The 22,671-nt window shown below is 36.6% G+C and overlaps 1 protein-coding gene across 2 annotated transcripts in view; it reads right to left on the bottom strand.

The window, feature by feature from the left end:
• Positions 1-7,966: 7,966 nt before the first annotated feature.
• The window catches only part of nell2b (neural EGFL like 2b), a 58,138-nt gene continuing 43,433 nt past the window's right edge, over positions 7,967-22,671 (bottom strand). The window contains exons 16-20 of one of the 2 annotated variants that reach the window (XM_077234534.1): positions 18,810-18,950; positions 18,439-18,632; positions 18,166-18,342; positions 14,994-15,221; positions 7,967-8,530 (exon numbers count right to left, since the gene is read on the bottom strand). In XM_077234534.1, coding sequence (XP_077090649.1) covers positions 8,513-8,530; positions 14,994-15,221; positions 18,166-18,342; positions 18,439-18,632; positions 18,810-18,950 — 758 coding nt within the window. In that variant the 3' untranslated portion in view covers positions 7,967-8,512. Of the gene's footprint in view, positions 8,531-11,001; positions 11,742-14,993; positions 15,222-18,165; positions 18,343-18,438; positions 18,633-18,809; positions 18,951-22,671 lie in introns of those variants that run through there. The other variant, XM_077234533.1, reaches the window with a different exon arrangement.

The raw sequence follows: 22,671 nt of genomic DNA, 5'->3' as shown, positions 1-22,671 counted from the left end.
TATTCTTACCGGAGGAGAAAAAAAATACATAATATTTTAGGACATGGTTTTAGAGAATATATCTTGAATTTGAATTAGATTTATTTTTCTTACACCATTGAAACCAACAAAATAAAATGTAATAAATAAAATAAAAATTACTTTATCTTCCCACCCCTAAATGTTCTCATTAGTCTCACTAATATAACATTTCCCATAAGAATACATTTATATAAATGAATAAATAAAATCAATTTTCACACACTGCCCAGGGTCATTCAAATTGTAGGACAAACAAATACAGCCTTCATAGTTTGAATGTCATAGAAATCCATTTGGATCAGTTCTAAAAATGCATAAATGCTATTTAAATGGATTTTCAGATTAGAACCCATAAATTGAACTGCAATTCTGTTTTGACAAACCCCTGCACTGGAGAGATAACACAAAGGTGGCCTCTTCTCTGGATGAGGCACAGGTTCAGGACACGAGAGGTTCCCAGGCTACTGTGGGTTTGACGGACGATGGGGATCTTCAGGTCTAATGAGCTGTGTAGGAAGCAAGTGGAAAGGAGAAGATTTCCTGCAGCGAGTAAGCCAAAAACGATTTAACAAAAGGAAATATGCAGGAGGTCCAACAGTGAGGGGCTTTTCATTTTCTCCCCTCTCTCTTTCTGCCTTCCTCTCTCAATTTCCTGCCTCAATTTGTGATCGCGAGTGAGAAGACGAGATATAGAGAATGGGAGAGACAAAATAGTTTCAATCTGTGAGGAACATGCAGTGCAGGCCTGGTGAAAGCCACGGGATGTGTGTGTGGGCTGGAGTTAGCTCACACTGTTTTGAAATTTTTTATATGGAATTAAATAACAAGGCTTTGAGGATCAGGCAGGAGTGAATTTGTATCTGGATTCAATCATTTAGTTCTCGTTACGGCTGATATTGAGTGAACGGTATTACTGTTGCGTTTGAGGGGAATGATGTGGCAATAATTTACACAGTATTCAGTGTCGGTTTAAACATTACCTACACCTACACAGGTCCACCGAACAAGATGTAAATTACCTCACTGAACCTGAGTGGTAAATATATGCAGTATATATACAGTCGCAATATGTGGGCATGAGAGATGAGTCAATATAACAGTTAAAATATATTACTATTAAACCTTAAAGCTGAAGTGCATCATATGTGCTTTGTGTTTTGAATTCAGACTCACTGCACATTAAAAGGATCCCCCAAAAAACAAGGTTAATAGGTGTGTAGGCTTCTAAAATCCAAATATATGCTCAGTTAGATTTATTATTTTTTGATACCAAAGATCTATGGACAATTTCCACTTTAAAACAAATAAATATATTATATTACAAAATATAAAAAATATTCTCTTAGTCTACATTTAAACTATATATATATATATATATATATATATATATATATATATATATATATATATATATATATTTCTTTTTCTTTTTTTTCTTTAAGGCTGTTCAACTATTACAGTGTAATTACTTTTTGTCTGACTATTGGCCAATGTGGAGAGTGTTTTTTGGGAAACCTGATTGAAAACAATCCTTATTAATTCCATTTGACAAATGCTTTAATATGAAATAATTCCAGTGTGGCATCAGGTGCAAACTTCCCTCCTTCCTCCGACCTTTAACCTTCTCTATTGAACAAAATTGTATTACACACATACACACTGTTGCAATATAGTCCCTGGAGATTTGGCTCTTCATTCATCTACTTGCAAGATGGTCTAGATCCACTCAAGGGAAAGCAAGTGACCCAGATTCAGGCACTATCAATGAGGCTAGAGAGAAAACTGTCTGACTGTGGCCCATATACAGGGAACACTATCCTTAATTTCATAAAATGACTACAACAAGGATGATGGATCACTTTTTTTTGGACAAACATTCATTACATAACAAATGGATGATGTTCAAACAGATGGACTGATTCCCTCATTGTGTTTCTCTCTCTCTCTCACTCTCACTCTCACTCTCACTCTCACACACACACACACACACACACACACACACACACACACACACACACACACACACACACACACACACACACACACACACACACACACACACACACACACACTCACTCATTCACATCCACTCATTCACACTTTCTCCCACTCATTTTCTTTTTTCCCCCTCCTGGTACTCATCTCTCTTTTCTCTCAAGATGTTGCTTCTGTTGTCAGTCATGTGAAGACTCTAGAAAAAGATTGGCCCTTGTGTTCACAAAAAATGTATGTTAAATGGGGTTATTTTGAACCACACAGAGTAGTATGGTTGAATTGATTTTTGTTCTGTGTAGCCATCTGTCTGTCAGCAAAAACATGGGTGGATTCGATTCTAAGACAGTACCCAAACATAAGGTAATTAATATTACACATCCTCTAAAAATGGTGTAACACACTGTGCTCCAATACATTTGATCTTATTCATTGATTCAGTTTTAAAGACAAAAACAAACAAACAAATAAAAAAAATGTTTTTGAATGGAAGTTAATGAAGAAATTACTTTTTTAGTTTTTACGACTCTTTTTTGACTTGTTTCCAATAAAAAAAAAATATATAAAAAAGATATTAAAAGATATTAAGACTTCTTTTCACAGAACGTTCTTCATCTTTAAGTGTATTTTTTCTTGCTGTTTTCATACATTTTTAAAATATATTTGTTTACTTGTTTATATCCTCTGGAGCCTTCATATTTTACTGTAGGTTGTGCTGCTTCACAAGAAAATGTGTTTTTAGGCATTTGAAGGATTTTTAAATATTATAACTGGAAAATGACAGACAGACATACAGACATACATGCATATATTTGTGGACTAAGTTGGGTAGTAAACAATTATTTTAACATTGAAAACAAATATTCATTGCTCTGTTTGAGCAGACCAACATGAACCAGAGCCCCTCTCCCTAAAGCAATCTTTAAAATTGCAGTATCTAATGTAACCAATCTCCATGGAGAAAAAAACTACTTTTTAATGAGTTTTTAATTATTAACATTTGACTTGTTTTTCCAATAAAATATCTACAAACCCTTGAATAACAAACCCAGAAAAAACACTTCAGAAGCACTGCATAATATATTAAGACTAAGATTAAGAACGTATCTTTAATACAAATGCAATTTTTTTCTTATATGCACAAACAGATGTTATACTTGTTTTTATACTTTGTTTATATATACAGGTGAAACTCGAAAAATTAGAATATTGTGCAAACGTTATAATTTTGATGATTGCTTACAGCTTATGAAAACCCCACATTCAAAATCTCAGAAAATTAGAATATTACATGAAATCAACAAAAAAAAGGAATTTCAAATACAGAAATGTCAGCCCTCTGAAAAGTATAATCATGCATATGTATATAGTTATATACTAAATATATTAGTTTTACCTTTTAATTTAAATTACTGAAACACACTAACTTGTGCACGATATTCTAATTTTTCGAGTTTCACCTGTATATATAATTGCTTATATACTTCTGGATATTAAAGATGCATTCACCCTCAAGTTGTTCCAAACCTGTAGGTTTGGTACCTGTATAAGTTTCTTTCTTCTGTTGAACAAAGAAGATATTTTGAATCTAAAAAGAATATATTTTAAAGAATGCACCAAACAGTTGACGGTGCATTCTTTGACTTCCCATTGACTTCCATAGTAGGACAAAATAAATACATGTAAGTCAATGGGTGCTGTCAACCGTCAGGTTACCAACATTCTTCAAAATATCTTATCAGGTTTCTTATCAAAAACTCATGCAGGTTTAGAACAACTGTGAGTAAATGATGCTTGTCATTTCTGGGTGAACTATCCCTTTAGTAACTTAGGTTGCTTATCAAGAAAATGTGTTTGATGGATTTTTAAATATAACTGGAAAATAAGAAAAAAAATAGTTAAACAACATTTTAATGCAATGCTAGATAGATGACAGATTGCAATCTTAATACCAGCTGTACAAGGGGTCTAAGAAAAAGCTCAGTTAGAAGTGTTGTGAATGAGTGTTCAGCCACACAATAGAAAGCAGCAAGGCACTCAGAGACAACAGATATAGAGAAGAATACAAGATGGAAAAAAGAATGGCATCAGTGCATTAGATTCTATAAGGTCAGAGAGAAGAAGTTAGATGAAACTTGAAGGGGAGGAGGAAAAAACGGGTTTGAGATAAAGGAAAGACAGCGGAGAGATAGGCTGGGATAATGATGAGACTGAGTTTGAAAAGTACTCTGACAGTGTCCTTTAAAACACCCTTTCTGCTTCCTTCAACAGAGAGAGAGAGAGAGAGAGAGAGAGAGAGAGAGAGAGAGAGAGAGAGAGAGAGAGAGAGAGAGAGAGAGAGAGAGAGAGAGAGAGAGAGAGAGAGAGAGAGAGAGAGAGAGAGAGAGAGAGAGAGAGAGAGAGAGAGAGAGAGAGAGAGAGAGAGAGAGAGAGCAGCCATCTGTCAAGACTTTACACTGCAGTCTTACAGCTATCTGATAGCCGGCAGGAGAGAGTGGCCTGACAGCTCAGTGTAACACCTGCATTAGCATTCGCTGGGCGGAGAGAGAATGCATGTAAGGGCAGGACAGAGTGCTGAATCCTGCTGATATTACAAGAAGGCTTTTTAAGCACAAATTATTCAAAAGTAGTCCTTGTGTGAGGAAATTCACTTTCCTCACGCATCCGCACACACACATACTCGGACTCCATTCTGCCCTTGGGGAGGAAAATAAACATTTGCCGCAGGATAGTCTTTGTTCTCAGGGTTTATTGACATTTCAAACAGATGAAAAATGCAGGGCTTCGTTAATGGCTTACTGTTTCCTTGCTGTTCAAGCAGGTTTTTGCAGAACGGTTTATTTTTTTATTAGTAGATAAAGCAGGTTATTTATGAATATAGGATTACGGAGAACACATTGGCTGATGCTTGACTCCAGTATAGCACTAGCATGCTAATTTATTGCTTTCTTGAATAGATCACTTTTACATTCAATTTCTGCCTAAGCATGAGTTTAAAGACTGATAATTACTCATTTGTGTATGTATGATCACATACAGCCCTCTTTTAATCCCATGTGAATTTGATAAGGTTTTAAAATATTATTATTCTGAAACTTCCTTTTCTTGATTGGACTCTCATCCCAGGAGTCCTAAAATGCTGACTGACAGATAATTCATAAGACACAGTCTTGGTAGTCATTAATATCTGTCTCTTTCTACAAACTGTCAGTAATGATTAACGTCCTACTTTTTTAAGCATGACAGATACTGGATACAGTACATCAATTTTAGTGGTGCGGCACCATCAAAAAGAAACCTGAATAAAACAACATTTTAATAGAGGTTTGTGTTCAACTAATAAGACCCACATGCCAACACAGATTCTGTCTCTAGACAGCAGCACAATCCAAATTAAAATCTTTTTCCTCTTCAAAATACACCTGATACATTGATTTATACCAACAAATTCAAGATGAATTCTATCACCAGCCCTGTTCAATTTGTACGCTGAAACGATCATGAGACAATGTTATCTGGACGAATCACCAATTGGTGTGAAAACTGGTGAGAGGAACAACCTTCGACATGCCAACGATACGACCTTGCTTGCGGAAAGTGAAAAGGACCTGGGATATCTGGTTCAAAGATTTAAAAAAGAAAGCGAGTGGATGGGACTGTACCTTAACATCAAGAAAACAAAGGTAATGAAAACAGCAGGCAACGGCACAGTTCACATAATCAACAATGAAGAAATTGAACGAGACCGAAAATCAACTGAATAATTGAACTTGACGTGATTCAAGGAATGGCAAATATTTGGAAGAGCAAAGATATTAGCACTGCAAAAAAGATTTGAATAATCAACACAACTGTTTTCCAGATCTCCATGTACACACGTGAAAGCTGGACACTCAAGAAAGAAAAAAAATACATTTTCAAATTATGATGATGGGGACGAATAAAGCGCATATCATGGACATCAAATGTCACAAACAAGACAATCCTAGAGCGAGTCAAAGCAAAGATATTGCTGGAGGGCAAAATTACCAAGCAGCGGCTCTCATATTTTGGTCATATCATTGGTTGATTACCAATCACATTATGCAGATGTTTACCACCAAACCTCTGTGAATTTATATTCCCATGAATACTGGCATTTCATCATCTTTGTTCTTGTTCACTCATCTGAGCTCTTTATCTCTCTTTCCCAGAATAATACAGAGCAATGACTGTATAATACCGATCAGCCTGTAAGCTCTGTGTTTAGTGTGTTCAAGAGGGATGTACTACAGTATATCTGTCTCTGCAATCAGAGAGAATCATGCTAACTTACTCCTCCCCATTACATTCTCCACACGATGACACCCATGGTGAGAGGTGATAATGATTATTAAATTAATAATCATAATTAGGAGTGAAAAATATTCAGGTTTACATCTGTTAGGGGTGTTAGTATATCACCCCTAGATCATGTTCCATTAGTATCTGTAAACTATTATTTTCTACTGAATGCAAAACTATGAATGATGAAGTCTATTAGGCCTAAATTATTCAAGCCATAAATTGAAAATAAATCTTTTTTTTTTCTCATGACACATGAAAAGAGGCTCATAGAAGGGATAAAAAGTGATGTATTTCTTAGCGACAAGGAAATCTTTTAAACTCTGCATTAAAACCCTCTGCATTAAAATGAATGTATCACCAAGCTTTATTAGGGAGAAATAATTTTAAAAAAAATTGCGGGCTCAAAATATTCATGCTATTCAAGAGTGTTCATTACTGCATGAACACGCTCAATGGCACAGACATCAAAGGCAAAAGCTCAGGCCGTAGATCCGCTGAACCTTCAACACAGCATAACGAATCCCCCTTCTGCCATCCTTCAGTATTCATACTTTTCACACACTTAGGTGGCTTTATATTAGAGTAAAATCATATCAAAGTAGAGGTTTTGACTTCAGATTGGTTCGAATTGACTTTAAACTGCAGGCATAGTGCTGCTGATAACAGTTTAACTATTAAAGCCTCAGCAAATATGATGTAAAAAAGGAAACTTCACTGCAGTGAAATTAGATAATTCAACCTCATTTTCTATAGGTCCATCATAGTGATATGGGAGGAAAAATATCATGACCATGCTTCTTTAATTTCAATTGACTGAAGTGAGCTGAAAGGGTACTAAGGAAATAGGGAGGGGGAAAGCAAAGGAGAGTGAAAGAGAGCAATACGGAGATTTCACACCATGACTTTTTTTTCATTCAGTGAAGATCAAGGTAACATGATTCCTTTTCTTCAGCCGGATCAGAGGTTTTTAATGTGTCTGTTCCTCTCTAAAGTGCTGTCTTGCTGAACTGGATACGACTGGTCAGAATATCACACCCTTAGGTAACCTCAATTTTTTCTGTCAGAAACAATAACTATACTCTGAAACGTACAAAATCACTTCATCTTATTAAATGGTAAAGCATCCTTTTTTTCATATTATGGAAAATTAGCTTAACCCTCAAGTTCAGGGTTTAAGGAAACCCCAGCAGCATTTTAATAGCCCAAAAAATATACTGTCCATTGAAGTATTAGGCTGACACTTTATGAAACTGACAGTCGTTTGCTTTGATTTATTTTCTTGTATTTCTACAGTGTGCTGATGTTGTAATAAAATCGCATGAATAAAAACACTTTAATTAAATATTTATATACAGTATAAAGATATTTAATATATTTTTTAAAAATACATACACAAATATTTAATTTGTTAACCTGCATGTCATGTGACCATTAACCAAGATCATAGAACTATGAAAATGTTAATATAAATTATTGAAATATTAAAGGGTTAGTTCACCCAAAAATTATTAATTTACTCATTTACTCACCCTTATTATTTTACTATTATTTTTATGCGCCCCATAAACCTAATAAATTAAATCTTAACAAATCACGAGGGGTAAAAAATAACTGAATGTGTCACTTTTAGAAATTTCAAAAATGTCCTGTTATCAGCGAAAACCAGTCTGTTCATGCAAACTGTCACAAGGCTTCATATGGGTCGCTTTTATGGTGCTTTTACACCCTTCACGAAGCTCGTAAGGTTCAGACCCCATTCATTTTCAATGCATGGAAAATACAGACAAAGCAAAGTGTTTAGAATTTCTTCTTTTGGTTTCCACATCAGTAGTAGTACAGTACAGGTTTGGAAGAAACATTAAGGTGAGTAGATGATGCCTGAATGTTCATTTTGGAGTTAACTCTCCCTTCAAGTCTGTAAAACTTACTCAAACACTCATAAAGAGAGGCTCTGTCCTCTCAGAGTCAGATTTCCTGGCAGTCTGTCCCACAGGCGCTGACGTAAGAGAAGATCTCAAAGGAGCTCTCCATGGTGCTGATATTTCCGCTGAAGCGTGGGGCTCTTCTCAGCTTCGAGCTTTTCAGAGCCAGCTGGATAACCAGACAACATGCCGGGTCACTTGGTCTCCCCTCCCCTCTCTTGCTCTCCGCACTTCACAGGCATGAGGAAGCACTAGTCAGACTCTTGGCTCTCCATTTGCCAGGACAGGCAGACAAATATAGAGCCAAAGTGCCCAACAGCCCGGGGAAAGAGACATTGCCAGTTAGTTTTGGCAGGGACCGGATTCACCACTTCAGCAAGATTACACACTGTGCTGAAAAGGCCAAGAGATTAAAAAACAAGCACTTGGTGAGAGAAAGAGAATAATAATAAGCATGACTACATTTTTTTGTATCAACATGGTGATTATATAGGTCAAAAGTGCACTTAGTAATTTTTACTACTTAAAAAATAGAGGAAATGAACAGCATGTTTGCTCACGTGAAATGAAAGTTTTATTTAACATGGAAGGTCGCCTCATGGGTCACGTTGATCACATGACCAATATAATGAATACTACTCTTTTTAGTGGAAAATTTTGCTCATGGCACAAATTATTTATGGCTGATTGTGAATAGCACATTAAGGGCACCGGGTAACCGAAAACTGTGGCCTTATACTACACCCCTGCCCCTAATTATTGAACATGTTGATGCAATTAATATGACAAAAAAAAATAAGCATGTATAAGGGAAATTTAATATTCTCTTCTTCAGCGCCCCTGCTCTCCAATCCAACCCACTCCAGTAGGGAACCTGACGAAGGGTGGCGAGTTAAGGGGACGGGGTGACGCTAATTACAAGGGAGAGGCAGCCATTCCGTCACATAATAATGATAATATGAATAATAAAAATAATACAAAAATATATAATTATTGTTATTAATATTATTACAAATATTATTAATATTTGGTCATAAAGGCTGCCAGATATCTAATTTAAACGATTATAAATGCCATTTTAAATAGTTTTAGATGGAGCTGTTTAAACAATTCCATTCCACCATTTCTAATCATATTTGCCAATACATTTTAAGTGCTTCTGCAATTAGATAAAAATTACTTCTACTACTACTACTACTAATGATAATAACAGTAATTATTATTATTATTATTATTATTATCATTATCATTATGTGGTGATAAAAATCTATATTGCAAAATAATCCAAATAAATAATTAAGATGTAATAAAAATTAAAAATGAATAAAAATGTAAATTAACATTAAAAACACACATTGTAAAAATTCTGTAATTTTTACAAAATAAAACTGGCAGCTGTGGTTGCCAGAATAATTCTGTAAAAACACAGTAAAAATTGAAACATTTTTTATGGTGTTTTACTATTACAGGGTTTTTCCTCCATATATAGTATGATAACTTTCTGTTAACTAATTAACAGCTTTTTACTGTCACATTTTTAGTCTTTTACAGTTAAAATTACAATAGTTTGTTACAGTGCATAAAAAACGAAATCATTTCTAAATGCTATTAAAATTGTTTTAGATGGAGTTTAGCACTAACCCTAACATCAACTTTCCAAAAGTTTTTCATACCAAGCACACAAATACTGAATCTATAAATAGCTACATACATTAGACCTGTACTTCCTGAAGAGAAAACACAGAGACATACCCAAACCCATATGTCCACAAAAGCAAGCACACACTATAGGTCAGATAGAGGTTGGCACATAGAGCTGAGGGCTGGCACAGCCACATCAGATCTGCAGTATGGTCACTAATCTGTGGGATCAGTAAAATCACGGAAATGAGAACCATCACACAGCAGTAATCTCCTGCGTCGGGAAAACTGTGTGTGAGTCTGAAAGAGAGAAGGATAATGTGAGATGAGAGAGGACGGTAAACAGTAGCAGCCATGATCAACCAACTATTTAAACCATGTGTAATTGCAAAGGATTAATGGCAATGAAATAAACCCAAGTTCAGCCTGCATGTGAAGAGTCCAGACACCAGTTTGATTTAAATAGGCTAGAAGGCTGGAAAAGGAAAAGATACACGAAAGATGAAAATGAATCAGCAAGGATGGAAACAAATGGACAAAATAATGATGGATAAAAGAAAATATCATTATTCTGATTTTATCATTGTCTATTTTGAGCTCATGTTCTTTTTTTGCAGCCTGAGAGATCCCAAAGCCCCTTTAATATCTCAAAAATATACTTACAGTTAAGATTTATCTTTTTTAGTCTTAAAGTGAAAGATTCATCTGTGCATGTTATTCCAAAGAGAAAATGTTTGTCTTTGTAATCTGTAATCTTTAATCAAAATTGAATCAAACTCAAAATAAAAAAATACTTCACATCACGGAAGTAAAATGGATTGCAGTTCATATTGACTGTAACGTTAAAAATATCAGGTTGATACTTTGACGAATCTTATTATTCTTGATTATAAACAAAATGTCAAATTGATATGCATCAAACACCCTCTATGAATTTTTTTTATGACTTCTGTTGAGGGTCTCAGAGACTCAGAAACATGAATGGATGCAAAATATTTCATGAATTTCTAAATGCTAAGATTTTCTGTCACACACTGATTTTTGATGTATATTGTGTTTTTGTTTAAATAAATAGAAAGGACAACAATGCATCTGGATATTTTACATGGAAACCTTTTATTTCACCATGACACAATAGTGCACCGAGCCATTGAAGGAAACAAAACATCAATTTGACAAAAGGTGCAACATAAAACATCAAAGTAATGACAGAATTCAAAAGACAAACAAGAAACAAAGAAACAAACACATTAAATAAACTATTCACAACATCAAGATCATATTTCCCCTGAAAGGGAGCGGAACTACCATTAATACTGAAAGACGTAAACACTGGTAATACCTCTAGGTCATTTACAATGGGGTTTTACCATGGCTGCAGTCTGCTGAACCCATCAAGCACAAAACACTGCAAACAACGAGAAGATAACCTTTATTTTCAACGTAGTTTTGACATTGAAACCTGAAAATTTAATGGAATTCGCGAAGGTTGATCTCTGTATCCGAATATTACGTCTTGGTTTCCAAATGATAATTGATGTACGACAAATAAACACTTTATCAAATGCATCAAGCAAATCTGAAACACCGCTCAAAGCTAAAGCGATTCAATTGTCTGATGGGTGCTTTCATTTTTTTGTTATATTGTTTATGCTATAATACACATGAAGATTTGGTATAAAATGATCTTCTGAAAGGGATGAAACTGAGAGCTGAGACAAAGAGGGGGCAAAGAAAAACAGACAAAGGGAGAGAGAGAAAAGGAAAAGTACTCAGACACTTTGCCTTTGAATAGGACTAGAGGCACAAAGGGTCCACAGAGCAACAGATGTGACCATTCTGTAGAGAAAAAAAGAGGGAGGTAGGGAAGGAAAAAGAAGAGATACATTAGCCAAAAAAGAAAAACAGCCAATGTGACACTCACTCAACCAATTCCATACTGTATGTGCGTAAAGCATCAGTACAGCCTCTCAATTTCTCACAATTCATCTTTCAGCTCAAACGATGCTGATGACCTTGGCCAGTCACATAAGGTGCTTTAATAAGTATGAATTCTCTCCTGTCATTAAGCACAGTTCTTTATTCCCGCATTCATCTCTGTTCATTCCTCGGCGAGGCGAATCTCACAGTACCCGGGACCTTTTTCTGTGTGCTCAGCTGAATTGTCCATGTTTCTAAGCCATCTATCTTTAAATGACTTATCCCATCATTTAGAGAGGAGTACAAATGCCTGAGACCACTAGTTGAAAGTATTTTTGTAAGAACAGTTGTATCTTTAATTATTATTACTTATAATAATAAATTAAGTTAATAATTTATAAATATCTTTTCAATATTATATACATTTCATTATGGAAAAAACATATTTATTAGAATTTTTCATTATAAATTATATTTTCAGCATTATTTATGTGAAAAGTTGAACTGAAAAATGAACAAATTCAGATTTTTTTTGTATTTTGGGCTAGGCGATTTTTTGAAAAAAGATTGGTGTCACAAATTTGCTTATCGGATTAGTGACCTAGAAAAGGTAAAAAAAACAAAAAAAAAAAAAAAACTAAAAACCATGTACATAAATATGTTTCCCTTTCAAGAGGAACGATACGCCGCGTCAGTTGATGCAATAAGGGACGCGTCCCGCAGGACCCAGTGTCTGAGACACGTGTAGCAACTAGCCAATCATGGCCGAAGCAGTGACGATGTTGCAAGGTGCTCCCCAGAATATAAAAGCATCCCCAGCATCCCGAAAACAAGTAATTTTTTAATGTCCTAAGGAAGCCTCTTGTCTGTGTGCTGTGTGAAGATTGTAGTGCGTGAAAGGGAAAGAGAAAGCAATATGGCAAGCAAACAGTTTAAATGCTGTGTCCATCCATGCCTGGGTTTCATAACCCTGGGTCATGACGTGTGTGTTTTCTGTCTAGAAGTGTAGCATGCATGTTCACCCCTCGAGGGGACTGGATGCATTCATTGCGATGATTTCTCACTGAGAAAGCTCTCGGCTGGCGCTCTTCATGTGTGAAGAGTGTCAAGCCGCTGAGCCTCGTGGCACGAGCTCTGCGCAGCTGCCAGCCTTGGAGATCTCAGACCGAATTTCTTGATGAGCGTGAGCAAATTCCCCTCACTTCTCCTCCTCATGTCCTCATGTTCCACGGAAAAAGCCGCAAAATGCCGAATACAATGAGCTAGTGGAGCTTATGACTAGTGCAACAGCCAGACTGAGCTTGAAATGGTCAGGTTCGAAGCGTGAGATCACAGACTGTGAGCGATACCTACAAAGTCATAAGTGCACTGCTCCGGTGAGCCTTCCATTTCTTCCAGACCTGCACACTGAGGTGTCAGGTTCGTTGGAAGTTCTATACTCTGCTTGCATGGCCCATTCTGCTTCAAATGGCATGTAGAGGGGCTGAGTGAGTGAGGTTATGGGAGGACGAGGAATTTAGCGAATTACCTTTCTCTGGGGAAATCCTCATCGTTGAAGGCTCCCGTTTTGCCCTCTAAGCCATGTCAGATGACATCGAGTTTGGTTGGCAAAGCGTATGTGGCGACTGGTCAGATTGGCGGAGCTTTGCATATTATGACAATATTGCAAGTTTACCAGGCAGATCTGCTTAAGGACCTTTGGGAAATTTATTTGTCACCAGGTGCAGACTCCTCCTAGACCGTCTGAGCCCTCGCCAGGAACGAGTTCCTGTAGAGAAGAGCGGAGACGAGTGTGGCTCCGAGGAGGGGTGAGCGGAGGCGCTGTAATAGGACTAAGCTGCACTAAGATCAAAAGGCTTTAAATACGTCAAGAAAAGAGGAGAATGCTTAAGTGGGATTCTGCTATTTGTGCCTTTGTCCCGTTTTTCATTCTTTTTTTCTTCTAGTTCCTTTTTGCAATCTTTGAGGAGGGTGCTGGGGTGCAATAAGTCTGCTTTAAGAGGAGAACAAAGTTTTCCTCCCTCCCTTTTGAGGAAGTTTCGGGGGTGCAGCGAACCTTTTTTCATCAGTGCATCGGCCATGATTGGCTAGTTGGTACACGTGCCTCAGACACAGGGTCCTGCGGGATGCGTCCCCATTGTGTCAACTCATGCAGCACCTCGTTCCCCTCTCAGGGAACCATGGTTACATGCGTAACCTGAGACTTTCTTTACATCATTAAGTGTCTGTGGTTTAAATTTTTTTAAATTGTAAAACTTTGTTTATTTCCTGTCTTAAATTAGAATCCAGATTTAAATTAGATTCCAAATCTCAGAATTTTCAATGTGGTCCGAGAAATTTGGATCTCACTGTAAGTGTTTTAAAAATATTTAAATGCACCAAAACAATATAATCAAAATTTTGACTGGGCACACAACCAAAAGCATTTGCCTTTGACTGAATTGGTATTCAAATGTTTAAAAGTAAATTAGCCAGATATCCATGACACCCTGGAAGCTGTGTACATTTTATGTGAAAGGATCCAGCTTAAAGTTGGCATAAAACAGACATTGCGATAGCCTTTTCTTCCCTATTGTGACATATACGAGTCAAATGGATATTTTGTTCTTATTTTTCTCGAACAAGAAAAAATTTAGTGTGGGACTTGATTTGGTAACACTTTATTTTAAGGTGACTTAGTTGCACAATACTACAGTACATGTTACTTATAGAAAATTATGCATAATTAACCCTAAACCAAACCCTAATCCTAACTGTTACTCTGTAGTCAGTACATGTGAATTAATTTTACTCAGTTCTTTTTTGAGTAAGTACAATGTAACTAAGTAACCTTAAAATAAAGATGGTTGTGGTTTGCTATTGCTGTGATGTCATGTGAGTGACATGATGTCCCGCCCTCATGCCATTTAACACATCATCAGTGAAGAGATGTTGTTGCAAGAGGGAGGGAACGTTATTTTGATTAAAGATCACGAGGGTACATGAATTAAAAATAATAATAATGATGTGCATGGATAAAACATAAAAAACAAGATTTGTCAATTTTGATTTAATAGTAACTTTAAACATAGCGAAAACCACAGGGTTTTATGTCTTAATATTCAAACACTCAATAAAGTGCTTGACCTTGGTGAATGCGTGTCTGTGGGTGGTTATGTTAGTGTCAAGTACCTTGCACTGGCAGAGGGAACACTCCGTGCCGTGTTTAGTCCAAGCGGAGCCGCTGAAGCGAGTGATTCCGTATTCATCCACGCAGGTCTTGGTGATGTCATTCCGAACGGTATCGGCCAGGCAGGGGTCTGTGACGCAGCGCGGACAGCACTCGCCCTCAGGAACCACTGTAAACTCGCAGTCAGAGACCGCAGCGCATGATATCGGCCAGCAGTCCACTTCCCCCCTCTGAGAAACACACAGACGAAGACATATTTCATTCCCACACTGAAAAGAATCAATATTTTTACAATTCCGTTCAGTGACTCTAGTGGCACATAAATGAGACACTTCCGCTTTACGCTGCAAATCACAAATACTGTGTTGTGCTCACTGATCCAGAGAGGAGCATGTAATGAAGGATCGATACGACATTCCTAGGTCAGTGCTAGTTTAATATAGTCACACACACGACACGGCTATCTCCATTCTGTATTCTTTAAAACTCTGTAGACTGCAGGTGATGTGTCAAGATATATGCTATATAATGCTCTATCCTTGCACCTGTGGGAAAAAATCCACAAACGAGCAAAGTGATGGAGTACTTGGAATGCCAAATACTAAAGTGTATGAAAGTCACTCCAAACAATGCATCTTACGTTTAGACCGACTCTAATCTATCCAAAGAGTGTATGAGGAAATTATATTTTCCTAATAGATCCTGCAGTTAATCAAAAATTCACTCACTTTTTTTTATAGAGGCATCACCTGCTTTTTAATTCTACAACGTGCATGAGCATTAGCTGAACCAGTTGGGGATTCATCTAATTTATCCAGTTCTAATGTTCATCTCAGTTACTTAATGTCTGGTGAGTAAATACTAATGGTCAGTTACATTTTGAATTGAAGTCATAGACTATTCAAATGACACTTTTTTGGTTTTGAATCATGAAAGTCATTTATATTATTTTTTAATATTTTATATTTATTTTAAGTTTATCTGTAAATTAATCATTCTTGTTTTGCATTTCAGAGAAGATAAAAAGTCATACAGGTTCATTTTCCGGCAAACTGATTCCTGTAGTCCCCTTCGAGACAGATTATTTCCCCTTTTTCAGATTACATCCTAAATCAGAACGAGCAGCTAACGTAGACCTTGAATACAAGAGGAATGCAGATATTTCTCTGAATGTCTCTCTCTCTCTCTCTCTCTCTCTCTCTCTCTCCTCCTGGAGTTTTCCGTTCCAGAAACATTCTTTGTTCTTTCACTCCTCGCACTTCTGTATCCTTAAAATACAAAGCAATCTTCCTGCCTCATTCTCTCTTTTTCTGTGTCTCTTCCTCTCTTTCAAGTTCTGTGTTCCTTCTACTTCACAGGGAACAAGAAAAAAAACTGATGAGAACTAGTATTCGAAGTGTAAAGGGGGGGTGAAAATGACTAAAAGACATCGCTGACTGAAGGAGAATGTGATAACTGTGTAAGAACAACATAAAAGAGACAAACAAAAACCAGCTGTACTGAGAGCTAATGAAATTTCAATAGCCCATGCAAAACTGTCTCTGTTTGATCATGTTCCTCTCTCAAAGCTGGTTTAATGGACACAGATTACACTTGTGTAGGATTAAAAAGGGTTTTCAATTGAAAGTCAGTTATTGAGCAATTAATCCAGAGCCTGGCTTTAGCATTAGCCTTCCGTCTGTTACGCTGTCCGCTACTGTCCAGAAGTCTTTAACAGAATTCATTAAAGACCTACAAGTTTAGCAGCCCTAAACCCTGAGAAAAAAGCTTCATTCTCTGTGTACCAAAAACCTTCTCCGATAGAGAAAAAGTGAGCTGGGAGCCTGGCATGTCACGAAAACCTCTAACAAGTTTAGGAGCCCTGTTTGAGCCCATTGTCAGTTCAGCAAATACTTTAGTAAGGATTTCACTGGAGAGAAAGATGGAGCTGGACTTTATAATTCGATACTTTACAGAGTGCAAAAGTTCTGCATGAAGAAAGAAAAAATAGCTGGAAGGACAAGCACCAGAGGGGCTGAAAACTGCATTGTTCAAGGTTTGGCGCAAGACTTCCTGACTGAGATATTGCAGAGAGTTCCACTGTGAACAGCAGTTTCTCTGTGTAATAGATCTGAATCTAATACACTGAGAACAGCATGACAGAGGAGTTTATTCTGTGCATTGTGCATTTGTGAATGCATACTGTTTTTTAAAGACAACATTTCACACTTTTACATCATATTCATTCCCAAGGCTTTATAACGTTAGTCAAGGTTTCTTGAAAAAAAGTTATTCAGTTTTGTGTGATCATTTTCCAATCCTCACTCTGACACTTAGACTGCTTTCACCACTGTATTTGAAGACTATTATCTCTGTTATGATAGGCTAATCATACCAAGGAAGTCCACCTGGCTAAATAATGAACAACTTTTGATATATAAATGTGGCCAGTCATAGTGCTTTTATTTCATTGATGGTAAAAGTCTTCCAAAAACTCCAAAAATAATTTTCTAAACGGTTTCCAAAAACATTAAAAATGTTCTACTACTACTGCAACTAATTATTATTATTATTATTATTATTATTAAATTATAATATAATTATACTTAGGTAATGTGCAATTAATATAATACTATCCAAAAGTCTGAGGAAATGTAAAATAAATTATTTACATTTAGATTTTGAAAAAATGTAGAACAAAGCAAAAGTATGATTCAAAAGATTTAGGAATGTTTAAATATATTTTCAATATTTAATAAATATTTCTATGTTTAAGTAATAATTATTTATAATAATTGTATTATAAAAGATATATGACATTTACCACGTTAACAAATTTCATAGCTGCTACTAAAATACACAAGATGCTCTTTGGAACATTCTCAGATCAAGCTGTATGAACCATCAGGTTTTATTATATATCAGATTCCATAATTTATACTGTAATAATTATTTTTTAAGTTTTCAAGAAAATAATGCAAAATTTAAGCATTTTCACTAGTACCCTGTATTTGGCCCCCACTGTATATTTCTAAATGCTGAGATATTTCAAAATTTGTTTCGAAATAACCTTTTCTAATGTTCTTCAGCAATAGTTCTTTCTGACATTGACCATATAATATACAGTTTATAAATACTGGACTGGTAATCATAATGCATCACCACATCGAGTTGGTTTAACATGCTGTGACTCACCATACACTGGCACTGCTGGCAGTTTTCCACCCAGGTTTCTCCATTACTATATGCTAGCAGACCGTTCTGATGCAAACACTGAGAACTCATGCGAGGATCACATTCAGGACAGCACAACACATCCACCGTGGGATTCTCACAATCACACACCATCCGCCTGCACATCACCAACCCCGACTAAAACAGGAGAGAAAGACAGGAGAGAGACTGAGTAAAAAAACTGATTTCTCAGTTTTCCTTAGACTACAACTCCCATCAGTCCCTTTGGCTCACCTGACAAGAGCAGACCGAGCACCTGTCGTCATCCAGCACCCAGATCTGCCCGTTGTGTTTCACCTTCCCGTCGTGGGGGCAGTCTCCCGTGCAGTTCCTACCGTGAGGACAGCGGCAGTCGTAACCTCCGTCCACGTTAAAGCACACGGTGTCGTTGGCACAGCTGTGCCTCCCCGTCTCACATTCATCAATGTCTACCAACAAGAAACAGAACACAATAAAAGTCACTTGGATAAATCCAATGGGTCAAGGCTTAGCAGGTTAGCACGGCCCAGTTAGACCCTGTTAGTAGATGTCGTAATTACAACCATGCTGAAGGGAAATGCATGTTTCTCTATCGACTTCCATTCGTTTCATTAGAAATAAGTTACCTTCACATGACTCTCCATTGGCTGAGAACATTCCGTTGTCATGGTATCCGTCACGGCACTCACAGTGGTACCAGCCAGGTAGGTTGACGCAAGTGGCTCGACTGTCACACTCAACAAACCCATCGAGGCACTCGTCGATGTCTTAGGTGACAAGGTGGAGACATGCATGAGGAAACCCAAGAAATGTATGGAAAAAAAGCACAGTGTCACTCTCTGTTGTTTTTAACATTGACAATAAGAAGAAATGTTTTTTTGAGCATCAAATCAGCATATTAGAATGATTTCTGAAGGATCATGTGACACTGAAGACTGGCGTTATAATGCTGAAAATTCAGCTTTGCCATCAAAGGAATAATTACATTTTATTTGGACAAATAAAGAAACAAAGTAAAAAAAACTGCCATAAAGAGCATATTCAAATTTTATGTTTTGCTAGACTGTATTATGCTGTCTCCACAACCTTTTCAAATTCTTAAATGAATGCAAATATTCATATTATACAGACACCAAACACAAAGTAAGACAAATAGAGCTTTTGCCATGGTCGTCTTGAAAGGAGCGTATCCAACAGCTGTTGATAATGATGCTCTTCAGTTTCTATTCAACTTCCAGTCCTTGTCCTTGGATTACACTCTCACAGAAAGATACGAAGAGCATCACACAGACCCAGTTCAATGACAACTTAAGGCAGAATGGGTTAGAAATGATTTTGTGACTTTAACCCTAGGCTACAGATTGTGCTTCACCTCACCCATCTCATTCGATTGCTAAAGGGGAATTACATTGTGTTGTATTTCAATGCCAATTTTAATGTCTGAAATACAGGCAAGGCTGAGTAGAGGGGTTAAACGAAAGCTCTAGAATACTTTGGGTTTGTGGGTATGTGTGAGAGAGAAAAAAACTACGTAGCATTGAGAGTCTTTGTGAAAGAGCATAGAATATGAGAAAGAGCCTAAAGGACTTTGTGAATTAGGTTTGCATGTGTTGCTTGTTAGTATCGCATGGGCTGAGAAATCTTTAAAGGGATGGTTCACCCCCCAAACAATTCTGAGATTATTCACCCTTAAATTGATCTAAAGCTGATTGGCTTCAAAGCTAAAACAAAAATAGAAGTTTAGCAGAATGTTCATGCTGCTCTCTTCTACACTTGTAAACGGAGACTAGGGGCTGTCAAGTTACAAAAATAACATTAAAAAAAAATGTATAAATCAACCAATAAAAACAGTCAATGCAGCTCATGTACTATATTTAAAGTCTTTTGAAGCCAAATGATAACTTCTGAGAGAAAAATACACTACACTCAAAGATTTGGGGTCTGTAAGATTTTTGAAAGTCTCCTATTAATATTGTGAATATTATTTAAAATACCCTTTCTTCTATTGAAATAATATTTTAAAATGTAATTTATTCCTGTGATGGCAAAGCTGAGCATCATCACTCCAGTCTTCAGTGTCACATGATACTTCAGAAATCATTCTAATATGCTGATTTGCTGCCCAAGAAACATTTCTTATTATAATCGATTTTGAAAACAGTTGTGCTACTGTTTTTAAATGGAAACTGTGATACATTTATTTCAGGATTCTTTGATGAATAGAAAGTTAAAAAGAACAGCATTTATTTGAAATAGAAATATTTTGTTACATTATAATTGTCTTTACTTTCACTAAAATGTCATTCATTGTTGTGTAAATTAAAATATTGCACATTAGAATGCACCAGAGCAGGCTTAACATTGTGAACATTCGATTAGGAACGTATTCTAATATGTACGACAGAACATTCTTTTTTGACTAAAGTGTCATTTTATTCTGAGGAACATTCTGAAGAACATTTCATCAGAAAAAGAATGTCTGATATAAAATATTTTCCATGCAAGAGTTCTCAACGTCTCGCTTCTAAGATTGCTTCAATTTTGTCAAGATTTCACTCCCCTAACACAAAATCCCTCCTCCATTAAAAACAGAGAATGGCGAAAATAACACAAACAATACTGAATAATACATAGATGTAGGCAGTGCTGATGACATTTATTCATTTTATTCCTTGAGCACAAACACACAGCGCACTCATCTCTCTCAGAGGAATGGCTGGCATTTGTGCTGTCAGAAAGCAGTCGCAAGTATTGATTGACTGTGTATTCACGGGTAAACCCCCAGGGTTCCCGCTGTCCTGCAGCCCTGCCACTAATTTGTCACGGAATGTCACAAGTCGACAGCACAATACATAGTCTCCATCTCCTTTGCTCCATCTTCAGGATTTGGGATCCTCCTACACTTCAATTTGTGTGCATTGGTGAGTTTTGCTCTAGGAAAAACCAAGGGCCCAGTTTCTTTTACAGGGGACCTATTCAAAGTCTTGATTTTGTTTTTGGGTCTACTAGAATAGGTTTTCATGCTTGAATGAAAAAAAAAAACACCTGAATTTTTTCACATATTTTACATGATTGCAACACCTCTCTTCCCAGTCTGTCAGTAAAGCTCTGTTTAGTTCCTGTCAACCGGCCCAATTTTTGTGGTGTGTTCCACACCATCGACACTGGTTGAACATCGTCAGGTGTATTTTGACCAATTGAGCATGTTGAATTGGCGTCAGTTGGCATCAGCGCCATCGGTGAGAGAGAGAACTCTGATTGGCTGTTCAGTTTAGCGAACGAGTCGGTGCACAAGAATAAAAGCGAAAGTAATGAAAGCCAGCAAAGATGTAAAGACGGCACAGACAGAAGGCTGCTCTAATTTGACGTCATCTTCCCTGAGCATTCCAATGTGCAAATATTTTCATAATATGAGCCACCTGGAGTGAAGAAAGTGATCAGCATGATATATATACAGTATATACAATCTACAATCCCATGAGGACGGTAATAGTTATGTGTCCACAGTGGTATCCTCAAGTCAATTTCATCAGGGCCGATTCTTCAAACGGCAAGTCATTAATCCACTCAGTCCCAGAACATCTTGGCTGTTCCCATCCCAGCTATCTCCTTCATCTGCCCTGCTCTCGTTCCCACCCCCTTCCCTTCATCCTCCCCCTCCATCCTCACACTAATGAACAGATTCACACCCACTGCTGGGTCTCGCTGGGGAGCTCGGCACTGTAAAAGGGCCTCGATGCAAACGAGGGAGTCGAAGTGCGGTTGTGTGCATGAAAGCCTGGTCCCATTCTCAAACAAAGTCTTTTTCTTTCTTTTTTTTTAACATGAAGTTCAAAAGCAAACCTTTTCTTAATGAGGATACAGACAACAGATCCTCAGAGTTTCCCAAACAAAAGCAGAGATTCAGAGGAACGTCTTATCATTAAAGTCAAAGTGAATTACTGTTCCTAACCCATTTTATTGGTGATGGTGACATATATCGGTGAAACGGATATTCAATGAGACTCAACGTTTTGGAATAACTTGATGAAAACGATAGGACCTGGAAAGAGCATTTATTTTATACACTGTAAAAATTTGCTGCCTTAAATTTTTGAGTACAATCAACTTGGATGTTTCAGTAATTTCAACTTAAATTACATTAAAATTACTCAAAAAAATATTTGAATCTTGTATAACTTGTATTTTATTTTACTTGTATAAAAGTTGTTAAAGCAATTTAAAAATATAAGTTGTCATAACTTATTCATCATTAAAAGCAAAAATATATCCTATAATAATATAAATGTATAATTAATAATATAGATAGTTATGATGAAATGTTGTATGTACATTCAAATCTATAATAAAATATATAAATAATATAAAGATACAAGATACAATGTATAAAATTAAAACATATTATCATTCATTTACATTATATTATTACATTATAATATTATATATTAGTTGTGCAGTGTTAATCCGGATAAAACAGAGGTCTGTGTT

Source organism: Siphateles boraxobius, unplaced genomic scaffold (genome assembly GCF_051911475.1).
Source record: "Siphateles boraxobius isolate OS27281-9 unplaced genomic scaffold, OSU_SipBor_1 19, whole genome shotgun sequence".
NCBI classification, from domain to species: Eukaryota; Metazoa; Chordata; class Actinopteri; order Cypriniformes; family Leuciscidae; genus Siphateles; species Siphateles boraxobius.
This window is presented reverse-complemented; position numbering and strand designations above follow the sequence as displayed.